Source organism: Coccomyxa subellipsoidea, assembly GCF_000258705.1.
Source record: "Coccomyxa subellipsoidea C-169, whole genome shotgun sequence".
In the NCBI taxonomy this organism is placed as follows: domain Eukaryota; kingdom Viridiplantae; phylum Chlorophyta; class Trebouxiophyceae; family Coccomyxaceae; genus Coccomyxa; species Coccomyxa subellipsoidea.
The window spans coordinates 483709-498718 of NW_005178042.1; the positions used below are offsets into that span (position 1 = coordinate 483709).

At 52.3% G+C, this 15010-nt stretch overlaps 2 protein-coding genes across 2 annotated transcripts; one reads left to right on the forward strand and one right to left on the reverse strand.

Moving 5' to 3' along the window:
• Positions 1–145: 145 nt before the first annotated feature.
• COCSUDRAFT_21230 (hypothetical protein) lies at positions 146–9988 on the forward strand. The gene is made up of 20 exons (XM_005651613.1): positions 146–367; positions 594–749; positions 1190–1375; positions 1669–1805; positions 2047–2242; positions 2540–2750; positions 3000–3153; positions 3415–3567; positions 3814–3888; positions 4058–4148; positions 4548–4696; positions 5345–5499; positions 5829–5971; positions 6125–6233; positions 6604–6782; positions 7396–7535; positions 7850–8047; positions 8509–8640; positions 8915–9046; positions 9290–9988. The coding sequence occupies exons 1-20, from the start codon at positions 253–255 to the stop codon at positions 9440–9442; spliced, it is 2964 nt and encodes a 987-aa protein (XP_005651670.1). The 5' UTR covers positions 146–252; the 3' UTR covers positions 9443–9988.
• Positions 9989–10318: 330 nt separating this feature from the next.
• COCSUDRAFT_55151 (acid protease) lies at positions 10319–14214 on the reverse strand (the record flags this gene model as incomplete). The annotated part of the gene is made up of 7 exons (XM_005651614.1): positions 10319–10666; positions 10948–11100; positions 11745–11888; positions 12266–12401; positions 12928–13136; positions 13625–13795; positions 14071–14214. The coding sequence occupies 7 exons, from the start codon at positions 14212–14214 to the stop codon at positions 10319–10321; spliced, it is 1305 nt and encodes a 434-aa protein (XP_005651671.1).
• Between the last annotated feature and the right edge of the window lie 796 nt (positions 14215–15010).

Sequence of the window (15010 nt, forward strand, 5' to 3'; positions counted from 1 at the left end):
GAGGACCCAGAAGGAGCGACGACCTCACAAGGTTGTTGGAGGAGCTCTGCCAACTATGTCCGATAGTATTAGTAAGGATTTTGCATGCAGGCCGATTTGACAATTTGCTGGCTGTCAGACAGGGATCCTCTCCGGTTCTGAACCTGTAAACGTCTCACGCCAAGTCTCGAAGGGTCTGGGGAGTCGCTGGCAAGAAGCCTTTCCGTGCTAGCCACCAGGTCAGGCTGATGGTGGGCAGATGACTCGGCGTCGATGGAGCCCACGGGGAGCGCACGGTGTCTGTTAACGGCCCTCGCGCTGTCGGCATTATTGTTCTTAGCTATCGCGGAGAATCAGTGCAATCCCACTGGACCTCGGAAGGATTGCGGTGCGTGCTCCGACTGTGTGTCGTACCGTGCTCATTGGCTACTACAGTCGCGAGCGGAACTAGTGCAATTAGAAGTTGACAGTTTAAGGTTCTAAATTTTAATTTGCGGATACATACAAGCTTCTTGCTTTGTGCTTAGATGCTACAAATTATTGGCACCTTTCAAGGTGGTCTTCGCAAGGAACCAGGATCTCTTTAGTAAGGGAATTCTTGTGGAATTGGGCAGGATACTACGGGATCACCTCTGACCAATGCCAGTCAAAGGGATGCTGCTACAATCCTGCACCTCCCACCACTGGAGCGGCTCTGTTGAGCCTTCCAGTCTGCTTCTACAAGAACAATGGGGACAGCTCCTACTCGATCAACAACCTTGCCCCCACTGGTATGTCCTCAAAGCATTCAGATACCTTCCCAGATCAAAATATAATCCCCCTTTTCCCCAAATGCTGTCCTCTGCATCAAGGAGCACTTCTTCAATCCTTGTGAAGCCACACCAACAGCTCGTCTGGAGCTCAAGCGTGCATGGAGCATCTGATTCCTTACATGCTTCCATCATCTTGTGCAAGCCTGCAATAACGCGGGTAATGCACAGCTGCTTCTTCTCCGGTGGACATTCTGTCATCCGCCCAGAGAAGGGCCTTCTGAGACTGACTGTACAGGCACATGCATGCGCTCAACTTACATGTGCCTCTCTGAAACCGATGTTATCGCAGTATTCCCTTAGGAGAGAAGAAATGCAAGTGCTGTATGAATGCAATGGATCACGCCAACGCAGCATAGAGTAGTGCATGCATGGCTGATGGTGTTGGCTGGCATTTGCAGCTGAGGGCACCGGACTCAGGGGACAGCTGTCGCAGCAGAGCTCAACGCAGCCAGAGCTGGGGCAGAATCTGTCCCCACTCGACATCAATGTGCAGTATCTCACCCCCTCCATCATGCGGGTCAAGATAGGCCGGGCAGGGCGGAATGAGGTCCCCTTCACACTCTTCAACAGCACCCTGCCACAAGGTGAGTCCGTTGCTTGGTGTGACTCTGTGTCCTACATATCTGTGGCTACTGCAGTACTTGTGAGTAAGGCATTGCAGAGTTGACGAGATCTAGAGTGCAGCATGTGTGCTTGGGTGGCAAGGGAATTTGACTTCACCTTGTGCATGCCAAAGGGTTGAATGCCACGTGCATGACATCCTGTGTAGGAATACCTGGGCCACTTGCTCATGTCACTAAAGACATCCATTCAGCGCATGCAGGAAAAGGGCATTTAAAGTGCTTGCACGCAAGTCATGCTTGTCCGCTGTCTGCAGGTTCTGCAACGCCACCCTCGAATGCCACCTATGCGTTTGATTACAGCAGATCCCCATTCAGCTTCACTGTGACGCGCGCCGGCAACACAGCCGACCCACCCCTGTTCACCACAAAAGGCAGCCGCCTTATATTCAAGGTGCAATGCAGCGGGGTCAACTCTGCCTTAAAGCCATGCATGGTTGCAGATGTATAATTTGTTTTCATTTATGCAACAGAGCCCTTGGTTTTCTAGAACATAACTGTGCTGGGTTTCAGTATCTTTGCAATACCGTAATGTCCTGCCATGCTGTGTGATCAACACATTTATTACATTCTTGCATGAGTGCAGGAAATTGTAGGCATGATCTTGAAAGTGGCGGGGTGTCATATCTGTGCAGGATCAGTACCTGGAGCTAACATCAGCGGTGCCAAAGGAGGCCGCTCTGTACGGCATCGGGGAGCACATCTCCACGAGTGGGCTGCTGCTGCGGCGGGAGGGCGCGCCCCTGACCCTGTGGAACCGCGACAACGCAGCCTCGGAGCCCGACCAGAACACCTACGGGGCCTGGCCCTTCCTGCTGGATGTCCGCCCAGGTGTGCACCCACAGTCCCTCTTAGCAGATCAGTGTCCTGCATGCACCTTTTCTTATCTTGATCCTCTTCAGATTGGAAGCCTTGTAAGTCTGTAAATTGGGCCGGAAGAATCCATCGAGAGCATACAGAGATTACAGTGGCAATGTGCTAATGGCGCCTCTCTCAAGTGGTCAGGTGGGCAGCGGGACAGCTGATCACCATGTCAGCAAAGCTTGCCCGCAATATGCCACTGTGTTCTTTCAGTGTGATGTTTTGTGGTGTGCTTGCTTCGATTCAAACAGACACGTGCATGCACAGGTGGCGCGACACATGGCGTGCTGCTGCTGAACAGCCACGGCATGGACATTGTGCTGACTCAGACCCAGGTCAGCTACCGGGTGATTGGCGGTGTCCTGGACTTCTTCTTCTTCATGGGTCCGACGCCGCATGCGGTGCTGGAGCAGCTGACATCTGTCGTAGGGCGTCCCTTCATGCCGCCCTACTGGACCATGGGGCTCATGAACAGCAAGTAAGCCCTGCCCTGCCCTAATCTTAAACACCCCAGCAGACTTATGTGAATCCTTTCCTTCTTTTCCAGGCCCCAAGTAGGACACACTCCAAGTGAGGGCTCAGTATGGGCCCAAAGTGATCATCAACCACTATCGTCTGGTTTCATATGATCACAATCTAGTCGAAAGCTCCCCCGGAGCAAGATTTGTGGCACAGTGAGGCTCCGTGCATAGCAGCAACTTTAACATGTCCATACATGCGTGTGCAGGTATGGGTATGGGTCGGTAAGGCAGATCACGCGGGTGGTGGAGTCCTACATGCAGGCCCAGATCCCACTGGAGACCTTTGTCACGGACTCCCAGTACATGGACAAGGACCAGGACTTCACCTTCAGCGCAGACTACGCCGTTGATGACTTCCAGGTGCTTACATTCTTGAGCTCCATATGATTCTCCTATATGTTACTTTGGCAATCTACCCCTTGCTCAACCCAATCCATGGGAAGGCCTTTGGAAAGCAGAGATCAAGACATCTATCTGCATGCTGCAGTGATGTGCACAGCATGTTCCGTAGGAAGATTATACGACCTGATCCCCTTTGCGGGTTCTTATTTCAGCCTGGCCATGGACAGCACGCATGAGTCACATGCATGTGTCTCATTGGTGTCATATGTGTCTATGCAGAACTTCCGGGCGCTGTTGGACAAGAATGGTCAGCGCTGGGTGCCCATCATAGACCCGCCCATCCACATCAAGCAGGGCTATGCCGCGTATGACACCGGGATAACATCAGGGGTCTTTATCAAAGACATCACCGGCCGGCCCTACGCTGGCCAGGTCAGTTCCCAGCCCCCTTGAATAGATCATCGCTGGCTTCTGTGCTTTCTCAGATCCAGGCACATCTTCCTGTGATGCAGCCTTCTCAGCTCCAGGTGTCTGCATAGTGACATCGAAACTGACTCCTGGGAACAAAACCTCAAGATTGATTTTGCCGTGAAGCAACCTTTCTTGATGAGGTGAACGGATCATTCTCCGGGGATGCTTTTGGAGATGACTAAGACGGCACGGTATTCTGTCATGCAGATGTGGCCTGGAGCGAGTCACTGGCCGGACTTCATGGACCAGCGCACAAATACCTGGTGGCAGCAGCAGATCCAGGTCAGTGGTCCCACTTTGCAAACAGTCTTACAGCACAGTATCTACGTGCACCTTGACCAATTTAAAATGACACCATGGTATTCCGCAGACACTGAAATGATGCATGAGTTCGGGCGCTGTGTTGATGAATACAACAGAATTTAAAGAATTTTCGCTTTGCTGTCGGCAGGGTGTGTACAAGCAGGTCCCTCTGGACGGCATCTGGCTGGACATGAATGAGGTCAGCAACTACTGCTCTGGCGACGTGTGTGTCGACCCAGGTGGGAATATCACCCTCCTCTGCAGCGGTATACAGTAGCTTCCATTGCAACTGATTGCAAGTAGTCTTTAGTGTTTCCCATAGTATCGACGCATGATAGGGGCCAAGAATGGAGGCAGGCAGAAGACAGAAGGACCCTGGGACTTCAATCTGGATTCTTGACCCACTCATCGCGAATTCAGGCTTTATTGCAGCAATACCCAAAGATTGCGCGTTGAGTCCTGCCCTTTGCTCATCTTGCACCGTTCTTCCAACACAAACTCTGAACATGACATCACGGCCCTCGGCTTGGGCATGCATGAAGAGTGTTCTCAATTGGTGCAGCCCTTGCAGTCAAATTTGCGTGCTTGGGCTTCTATACTGCTAAAAGCTAATCCCTGAGATGACATTGTTTTCGCAGGCAACGTGCTGCCCGCGAACGACTTCATCTGCCGCATGTCTTGCGAGTGGGGCCCCAACGCCAAATCAGACGCGCTGCCGGGGCCGCGCGCGCAGATCCCGGCTGGCTTCTACAACCCGCCCTATGCCATCAACAATGCCAATAACCAGGCATGCACCTCACTTGCTCGGCCCTCCTGGCTCTCCCTGTCAATCGCACCCGCCCCTGAAACACTGGCGCTGAATGCCATCGGTCTCAGACAGCCACTTCAAGGGGTAGCTGGATAGCCTATGGCCCTCTCGACAGATGTCTGGCACTCTGATGCTTTATTCAGGAGTATAATGTGTTACTTTTCTGACTGACGATTCCAGCAAACAGGTTGGTCCGTATCTTGCAAGGCTGCCTGGTAGGGTCTTTGCTATAATGTCAACTATCTGACTTGTCAACCTTGCGCCTTTGGACCTGCTGCTTGCTCGAGTGCTCTTGTCCAGACGGCATGCTACCAGCGCCATCCAGACATACATCGCATGCTCCACCCAGCTCTGCAGCGCTTCCAGACCCACCTTCTTTTTTAAGTTTATGCGACCCTTACATTTTCTGGTTTCTTATACCTCTGGCCAGCATCAAGCGAGCTTCATGTCCCATGCCTGCAGAAGCCGGAAGAGTGCCCCTGCGAATGCAGGGTGGAATTCAAATAGGGATTTTGTAACAAAGTGGGTGCCATGCCTGCAGTAGCTGGAGGAGTGCCCACTTGGATGCATGCATGGAAAGAAAATTGGCTTTGAATTTTTATCTCGAGTGCTGTCTTGCACGCGCAGATGAACATCAGCATCAAGACGCTGCCGGTGACGTCCGCGCATTTTGACGGGACGCTGGAGTACGAGGTGCACAATCTGTACGCGCTCTACCAGGCCAAGGCCACAGCTGATGCCCTGCGCGCCATCCGCCAGAAGCGGCACTTCATCTTCACTCGGTGCGCGGCATATCTCCTCTCTTGCTCGAGAGGAACGGGTGAGAAATATGGTTGGACCTGCACCGTGCTTGCATGGAATCCTGCAGGGACCCGTGCCGTTCTCTGTGATGAATTTGTGCTCAGAGGTCTAGGGCAGGTTTGGTTGCATATGTGATCTGATCTCTGCCAGGTCATGCATTTCCATGAGTCTAGACAATTCTGCCTCAGACTTTGGGCATGAGGCTGACACTTTGAACGGCACTTGACGTGGGGTTTTCACACTCTACTGCTCATCATCTGCTGCTATTGAAGGACATCTCAAAAAAGTTTAAAAGAGTACATTGTTGCAGGTCGACTTTCGTGGGGTCTGGGGCGTACACAGCGCATTGGACGGGTGACTCAGCGTCCACCTGGCAGGATCTGAGGTGGCAGGTGCCGGCGGTGGTGGCCCCTGGTCTCGTGGGCATCTCCTTCACAGGAGCTGACATCTGCGGTGAGCTATGCCCTTCTCCTCTGCATGCATCCTGCATTTGTTAATGGCTTGACTCCACTTCAGATCCTGCTTCTTACCTCAGTATTCTGTAGACAAGGGTTGTGTCATGCGTGCTTGCGAAGGTTAGCTAATGATGGGTCATCACGCATGCAGGCTTCCAGAATTTGGCGACGGAGGAACTGTGCGCGCGATGGATTGCAGTGGGCGCCTGGCAGCCGCTGGCGCGCGTGCACCATGCTCAGAGCTTCCAAGAGCTTTACAGGTGCATCTTGACACCACATCTTGGCAGTCTCTATCTTCTATTCATGGCCGTCCATTCTTCAAGTGATGGTGTTTGTGTCCCTCAATCTATATCCCTGGCTCTAAAGCCTCTTGGCGGGAGCACACTCGGGGCGGATGCTGCGAATCACACTCTACGTGGCACTCACGACAGGCGTTGCTTGACCTGCTCCATGCTCACCGCAGCAGCGCTCGTCAACATTACCACATTGACTGCGTGCTAGAACCTGCCACCAATATTTGGATTTGGATTTGGATTTGGATTTGGATTTGGATTTGGATTTGGATTTGGATTTGGATTTGGATTTAGGTTTGGATTTGGATTTGGATTTGAATTTCTGGTTACGGCACAGGTGGCCGGCAGTGGCGGAGGTGAGTCGCAAGGTGCTGGGCTGGCGGCTGCGCGCGATGCCATACTTGTACACGGCCTTCTTCGACTCGCACACCTACGGCTGCCCCGTCGCGCGGCCGCTCTTCTTCACGTTCCCCTCAGACGCGAGCACGCTCGCGCTTAAGGAGCAGTGGATGATGGGTGCGCGCCCGGCTGCTCCCAGGAGCTTCGTTCTTTGCTGTCATTATATAGAACCTAGAGCTCTTTGCTTCCGTGCATTGAGCATGTGACACAGTCACACACCTGTGATGGTGAGCTCTTCAAAATGTCAGTTTCACGCAAATATGGGTTGTACAAATGGGGTCCCAACCTGGTGACAATTTACGCAGTCAGGACACGAACCCCCTGCTATCTGCTCCAGCCACGCGTGTTCTTGGGCTGTTGCATTGACTCTATTTTTTCAGAAGTCCTCTTCTGCGCAAAGTGGATGAGCCCATCCAAGTGTTGTTTATTGCCATAGCGTCACAATTCTTGGGAGGAGCAGACAAGTGGCATGGTGCAAGACCTTGCTGACTGGCAGTTGCCTTTGGCATGCTTGACCTCTGCCTCCTAAATCACGTTTCAGGCATCATCAGGGCGTCGGATTTTTTTCCGGGTGCTGACTGGACTGATGCGCTGTCTGCAGTGCCCATCAACCTGCACATCGGCAACATGGGCCTGGCGTGTCTGCTTGTTGCCAAGAGATATGCTTGCCATTTTCCCTTGGGCTGGTGCACCTGATGCAGAGCTGTGAGAGAATTTCATCTTGCCGCAGGGGATGCACTGCTGATCACCCCAGTGCTGAGGAAGGGCGCGAATGCCACAAAAGGGTACTTTCCCCCTGGCGTCTGGTACAACCTGTACAACCATTCCGCTATCAACACCACAGCTGGCGGCCAGAACATCACTGTAGAGGTCTGCCCTGCTGCATCCCTTTGACTGCCCTAATGCAGATGTTCACATGACCCATTTTGCTGCCTTGTGTCTATCCTCGTGAAGGGGTGTGCAGGGAGGACATCTAGAGTATTGATGCACAAATTTGATGCATACCGAGCGATTTCAATGTGCAAAGTGTCCTGGTTGTCTTTGCTGTCACCGTCAGCAGGAAAGATGCCTCAGCCGTTTGTCGAACCTGGCACAGCCATTTAATCAGGACTCGAGGGGTCATGTGCTTTGAGCTTCACCACTGATGCTCACGATGTCCTGAGCAAAGTATTTTGAATGCGCAGGCAAAGGTGACAGACCTGACGCCGATCCACGTGCTGGGAGGGAACATCGTGCCGCTGAGCCAGGGGGGAATGACCACGGACGCAGCCCGCAAAAATCCCCTCTCGCTACTTATCGCCCTGGGCCCGGCCTCTTCAGGCAACGATGCATACTCTGGCACTGTGGCACAGCGCTGCACCGGCCCCTGCACTCCTCAGCAGGTCCGCCTGCCTTTCCTGCACATTTAAAGGTGTTGTGCTTTGAGTGGGTTCCATGATATAATTTTGGTCTGGAGGGTTCGCTTGCCTCCCCATCATGGGGGACTTTTGAAACGAATTTCCTGGTGTGCTTTTGTTGGCCTTGGTAAATATTGTCACCAGTGGCAATCGCATGCGCATCAGGATCATTCACTTCTCAGATGACCCGGTGAACTGGATTTGCCGAGCACTTGCTCGTGTGAGGTGCTGCATGTTTCGTGGCGTTCGTTGGGGACTGCAGCGTTGTTCCATTCTAATGTTGTTCCACTCTAACTGGGCACTTCAGATCAGAAGCCATTTTCCTCTGATTCTTCATGCGCATCCATGTCTCTGACTCCTTCAGGTTTACCCTTTTGCTTGATGAAGCCGCGCAATATGCCATCTTCAGCAATGCATCAAACAGGCTTCTTGTGTGTGGTGCATAGGGCGCCTCTCTGCAGGCATGCGGGCACATGTATCTGGACGAAGGGGAGGAGCTGAATCTGGGCAGCAGCAGAGACCACATGCTGGCATTTTCTGCCTTCACTGCACGTGCCAATGCGACCGTAAACGGGCAGGTGGGTTCTCATCATGTATTCCCTTGCATTCCCGCACCCATGGAAACTTTTTAAAAAACTACAGATATGTGCAAGTTGTGTGCACTTTACCCCTGCTGCACCTTCCAGGCTTCTCTATTGGCAGTGATATAGAATGGATGGGAGCAATGAGCGCCAGGGAACAAACTACTGCATTTATCAATTGCAACAACGAGAAATGTGCACACCGTGGCACCAAGTCGTTTTCACCTCCAAATTTTGGGATTCAAATTCAGGTTTCGTGGTGCCTGTTCAGGTGCGGCTGAGCTGGCTGGGGTTGCCGGTGAACGGATCCAGCGCATGCAGTGGAAATGTGGCATGGCCGACGTTTGATGGCGTTGTCATTCTGGGTGCCTCTCCTGCCGATCCTGCCAGCTTCACCCTCCAGGTCAGCAAGATTTTTGTGTGCTCCTTTGGGAACACTGTGAGCTCAACTGTGAAGAAACTGCAGTCATCTTTGCACAGAGATCTCATGATAACCTCCTCACACTCTGCTGTGATTGGCGAGCCATAAGGAAGGCTGACCATCCTCGTTACTGGTCTGTCACAACGGTGTGTGGGTCACGCTTAAATATAACAAATCTTGTTACGTATGTAGCCTGTGTCTTGACAGCGGGTTTGGGCTCTGCAGGTGGGAGGGAATGGCACAGAGGCGGCTGCGCAGAAGCTGGACCCTTCTCTGGTGTCCGTTGATGCGGCTGCTTCCAGTGTGACAGTCAAGGGCTTGAACAGGACCCTCACATGCGGAGAGGCCCTGCAGTTGAACTGGTCAGAATCGTCATAAATGGCTTCATCTGAGTGTGAACATGGTACGGTAAACATGCATGGAATTGACAAGCCGGCAAAAGAGCGTGCCTGTTTTGTTCTCAGTACTCACGTTGCAAGGTTGGCTGGAGGAGCAGTTCTGCTCTGCAGCTGGTGACTTTGTTGCAGATGCCTCCAGTATATATTTGAGAGGATCTCCTAGAGAAATGAGCCAACATGCAATTGCAGCATCGCCAAAAATGTGAGACGTACAGAAACCTGCATATGGGGTGATTCATTGCTAGTGAGCCAGTCTGTGTCATCATTTGGTGGAGCTTTTTCTTATATTCTCTGCTCAGTTTTTAAGTGATTTCAGATGCAGCCTGTTTTGATTGATGGAACGTAAATGGCAGATTAATATCTTGGTATGAGACCCTGAATACACCCTTGGCTGTTGCGCGATCTGTTTGTACTTCAAATGCAGCTTGTGCACACTTGATATGTCAGCATCATGTTGTTGTGATGGATTGATAGAAGACGTTGATTTTATGTGAGCGTGGCTTAATAATGGAGCTTCTTTATTTACGAAATCATGAGGGCAAGGGAAGGTCTGACACTCCAATGTTGTGTCAACAACAAGGGAAGGTTTAACAGACCCAAGAGGGGCTGAGAGTAATTTGCCGGATAATACGGTAAACATCCCCACAATATTGCCAAGTTCCAAGTGCTACAAAATTGCTGAGAAAAAGCCGAAAGGTGTAAGCAACAAAATGCAATCACAATGTTCAGGACGAACCCTAACTAATATTTCACGTTGCCAAAACATCGTCCACTCTATTTGCATGCATGAAGTGCGCAAATCATAGCACAGATCTCCAGAGGTTCACCAGCCGCCGACGCTGTCTTATAGCCATGACTAAGCATGGCCAGTACTGTCCTGAATCTGGGCGCTCTGAGCAGCACTGTGCAACTGCACATCCACATTCTTCAAAGCTGCGTCCGCCGGTTTGACAGCAGCTAGATTTGTGGGCTGCCCAGGCACATGCATGGGCCCGTCGCTCTGACTCAGCAGCTGCCATGCTGACTCATCCACAAACGGCGCGGCAGCCAACAGCGTTCCTTCTAAGTCGGTTGAGTCAGCGCCAGGTGGCGGAGCCTCAGAGGGAACTTTCAGCCCATGTGCCATGTATGTCAGGTTCTGTATAGGCGTCCTGTCCGGCGATGCAGAGGCCGACCAGGAACGTACATTAGCAGCCAAACCCACCTGTGGCATTGCAATAATCACACAATCGGATCCATCATGGTTCTCTTGGAGTTGTGGCGTTGAAGTGCTCTTCCTGCTCTTCTCCTACCAAGGAGCCCAGTTGCAATTTGAACATTGCTCTACCTTTTGTACCGTACAGTATATTCACTAGGCGCATGGCAAGCACAGCCATGTCGGCATGGAGGCACTTGCAGAGGGTCCACATGGACCAGAGTGAAAAGCCAGGCATTGCAGTGGAAATCGCATGACAGGAATGGCAGATTTAGTCGAGAGCTGCTCACCGTGGGAGTGTTTGTGCGCGCGTCGTAGGCATACACAGTGTAGTAGGCTCGGTGGAAGTTTGCGCCCAGCACTATCGTGTACAGGGGGCCGCCACCCACAATGGAAGACATGCAGAAGAGCTCTGTGACCTCATTGCCCGGCCTGTGATACACCTGCTCCCACACAGTACCCCATGCTTGTATAAATAGATTATGAATTATCTGCTGCACCCAAGCCTGTGACAACGGGTACAATGATTTGGCGCCATTCTCCTTAAACACCTCTCAAGGAAGTTTTCAAATTCCTTCATTGCAGGATCTCTAGGAAATTCGCAAGCCTCCTTTGTACAACGTGCTGAGCAGATTGGCATGGTGCCACTTACTGCACGAGCTTTTCTCACACAAACAAGTTGCAGCAAAGCATCTGCAAGTGCGCGGCTGAGCGGAAATGTAACGTCACTCGATGTCAGCTATTTCTTGACACACATCTAGTTTTCACTCTGGGTATTAAGGATCACTCTCTGTGAGATAGAGCAGCGCAGCTGCCTTTATGCACTGGCTAATGGGATCACGGCCCCGGCTGGCGGGGGGCGGTATAAATACTGAGTACCATGCCCACGGTTGAATGGGACTTGCTTGGATCTGGCGAGTCCATCAAGGAGTAGGATTTTGGCAGCCTTTACTGCAGCTTGTCTGCAGACGCACCTTGCTTCTGGCAGGAAAAGCGTGTAATAATAATAATGGGAACTGGCGCTCTTCTAAACACTGGAAATAAGGTGAGTTACCAAGTGTAATGATTTCTGGCTGCTTGCTCTCACCTGGAGGACGTACTGCTCGGGGGTGAGCACATAGGGGGTGCCTGCCAGCAAGAGGGTGATGTTGGGCAGGCTGGTCACATTCTGGCAGCCCCCCTGGACCACCCAGAGGTTGTCCTCTGCAGCATACTCCAGCCCAGGAATAGCCTGCGCGCCAGCAGAAAGAATTGTGAGGTAAGAGGAGCACGGGACAGCTCAGACAGCAGTCCTCGGTGGCCGGAAGAGGACCCCTAGCTCACTCGCTCCTCACTCACAAGGAAGGCAAGGTGTGAAGCTCATGGAAGGAAAAACGTGATGGGTAAAAGGAGGGTGGAAGAGGGGCTGCTAGATTCAGAACTTTCCTTCAGCACTGGCTCCACACATTACTGTGGGCAAGAGGCTAGCTTCAAGGGTGGCCAAACATCCAGATATTTTTCATCATCAGATCTCAGTGCGCTGTGTTGATCAAAGCCCATGCGCAAGCATGCTGCGGTGGTGATCTGCATAACAGGAAATCAGCAAGACACAAGAAATAAATGACTGACCGCATTGATGGTGTTGGCGTCTGCAGTGCTGGCAGTGATGACAGAGCTTCCTGTATCCAGCACTGCCTGGAATGCTCGCAGCTCCACCGGGTCCTCATTCACATACACCGTGCTGTTCATGGGAACCACCCAATGCCTGCACCAGACACCCACATGCACCCATCAGCCCTTGACTATATTTAGCGTTGTTGCACGCCCGCTTTTGCTTTGCAGGCATTCCAAAGGCGGCAACAGAACACACACGTCATCCTGGAAAATGCTTTGCTTCATCTCACTCAGAGTCCGATTTCCAGATGCCCATGCAAGCTCTGATCTTGCCCCCCGAAAAAGCATTGCTGCTCTGGGCCTTGGTGCTTGCTGAACCCAACACAAGCAACCTCGCTCTGAGGAGGCAAACTAAGAGGACCTCATAGGCAACACCGTATTGCATGGCACATTACTGATCAATTGTGTCTGGCAACTTGCAAGGAGAGATGACCCGCGCTTCTGAGACTGCCGCATGTGAAGAGAATAGATACTGGATCGGCCAAACCGATACCCTGAATCCTACATGCATCGCAGGGATGATGACGCGTACTTCTGAGAGATGCCGCATGTGGATAATGAGTCGGCCACACCAAAACTTTAGACCCTGAAAGCATCGCGGGGGAATTTATACGCACTTCTGGGAGATGACGCGGATGAAGTGCAGGTGGCCGGTGAAGCGCGAGGGGTCGGCGCCGCCGAACAGAACCTCGCCAGCTGGCACCGCGTTTGGGTTTGGATCCATCCAGACGCTGAAGACGGGGTCGCGGAGCATGCCCTGCTGGATCATGCGGAAGAATGCCGGCATCTGCCACGCGTCCTTCGCAAGTGCCGGCAGCGCCAGCCCCTGCATGCATGCGCAGTGTCCTGATCAGGCGATCAATTGATTAGTTATATTACCGGATGCGAGAGAGGGAACGCTGCACTACGCGGCGCGGCTGCAGCGCCGGCATGCATGCGCGGCATCCTCATCAGGGGACTTGAATCCCCTTGACTAAGAGAGACTCTTGAGGCAGCCCTTTCTCCAGCAGTACCCCCAAGCACATTGCTGCCTGGACAAGTGTGGCACAAGAAGGCAGCTTGCTAGTGCTACACTCGGCCCTCTGGCAGGGATTCAAAACACAAGGCAAGGGCTAGAGGCCGGTGTGCGCTGTCACAGACAAGGCGAGATCATGGGATGTGGTTGAAATTCTCGTCCAGGCAAAGCATCCCCTCAAATTGAGATTTCTGACACCAAGCAATGAGCACAGGCGCGTGACATGAGCCACAGAAATTTCATGTCGAAGGGATTTTCTTTTTGGATAAATGGATGAGAGTCAGTAAGGGGGCGCGTACAAAGATGCCGTCGCAGGAGGCATTGGTGAAGTCGAGGGAGGACGAATCAGTGAGGCCCAGTGTCTGATTGGTCAGCACCAGGGGTGAGTCAGTGATGGTCAGCGTGTCACTCCCCACATTTCCCCCCACGTGGCCGTTCTTGTATGTGATTGTGAAAGACACACTTGCAGCCTGTGCAGCACAAAAAGTCCCACTATCATCCGCGGACGGGTAAAATCAAACTCTTATTCTAGTGATCAACAACTAGAAGATTTCTGGCATGCACTGAACACCCGCGGGCATTGTACTGGTCATGGCAAGCCATCCAGTAAATGTAGAGTGTCCAATCAATTTAATGTACAAATCAATTCTGCTGCAAAGCCCCACCGTGCAGACCCCAAACAGTAGATACTGCAGTACGGCGTGAGGCAGAAGGTCTGGATGTAGAGTAAGGGGAAAGCACGAACCTGGTAGGTTGAGGAGCTTTTGTATTCGAATTTGGAGTGGCGGTTGCAGGACTCTGTGGTGCATGTCATGGAGGGCACCCACATGCTGGCACTCCCAGTGTCAAAGCACACCGTCAAGTTCTGCGGCGGCGTCCCCACCCCCATTTTCCCATAGTACTGCGCGCACACATTGTACTACACACTTCAGGGATCCTGTCCTCCTTCTGCCCCAGTGAAGCCGATCTCCTTCCTTTGAAGGCCGTCATTGGTGGCTTAAGAGGCAAGTACGAATAATTACTTTTGCAAAAACCCTTGCAGCTCACCAGGACATTCCTCTCTCGCCTGGCGGAGTCTTTGTCTTCTGGGCCTCCCTTGCGATAGAGGCTGACTCTGTGGACGCCCACGTCGTTTGCGCCGTAAGGATCGCTTTCACTCGATACAACTTTCACAGAGGCACAGATAGCCAGCAGGAAGATGGCGGTGCAGGAAAACCCATGCACCCTTGCTCTCCTCTGATCTTCACATCCCGAGGTGCCCCTCGAGCAGCAGGGAGACGCTGGCCTTTCAGATTCGTGATCTATCATCGCTCCTTGAAGACGTTCATCCCAATAGCCATCGTCTGGACCCAAACTGAGGAGCTACGGAGCGCGAGTGGAGTCTCGGAAACAGGCAGGTCTGCGTTTAAGCGGAGGTGAGACACCCAGACAAACCCAGCTCTGAACGAAAGGTTCAGGTCACACAAGATCCGAGAAATTTGATATCACGCTCGTTCCAGCGACTTCCACCTCTTCCTCCTTATCGATCTCAGGTGATTGTGAAATCCGGAACCAGCTTGGAGCTTATGGTCTGCCCTTCGAGGAGTCATCGGGAAGATTCAAATTTCTTCTTTGAACTTCCCAGGGTTACGGTGCTGACGTTCGCCTTGAACAATCAGCAGTCGGGATTCAGGAATTGATGGGTA

Bases quoted from the DNA above. Each gene is read 5' to 3' on its own strand.
- COCSUDRAFT_21230 (XM_005651613.1), top strand. From the start codon at position 253: ATGGAGCCCACGGGGAGCGCACGGTGTCTGTTAACGGCCCTCGCGCTG. The intron at 750-1,189 runs GTATGTCCTCAA...TGGCATTTGCAG, and splicing joins CAACAACCTTGCCCCCACTG to CTGAGGGCACCGGACTCAGG. The intron at 2,243-2,539 runs GTGTGCACCCAC...GTGCATGCACAG, and splicing joins CCTGCTGGATGTCCGCCCAG to GTGGCGCGACACATGGCGTG.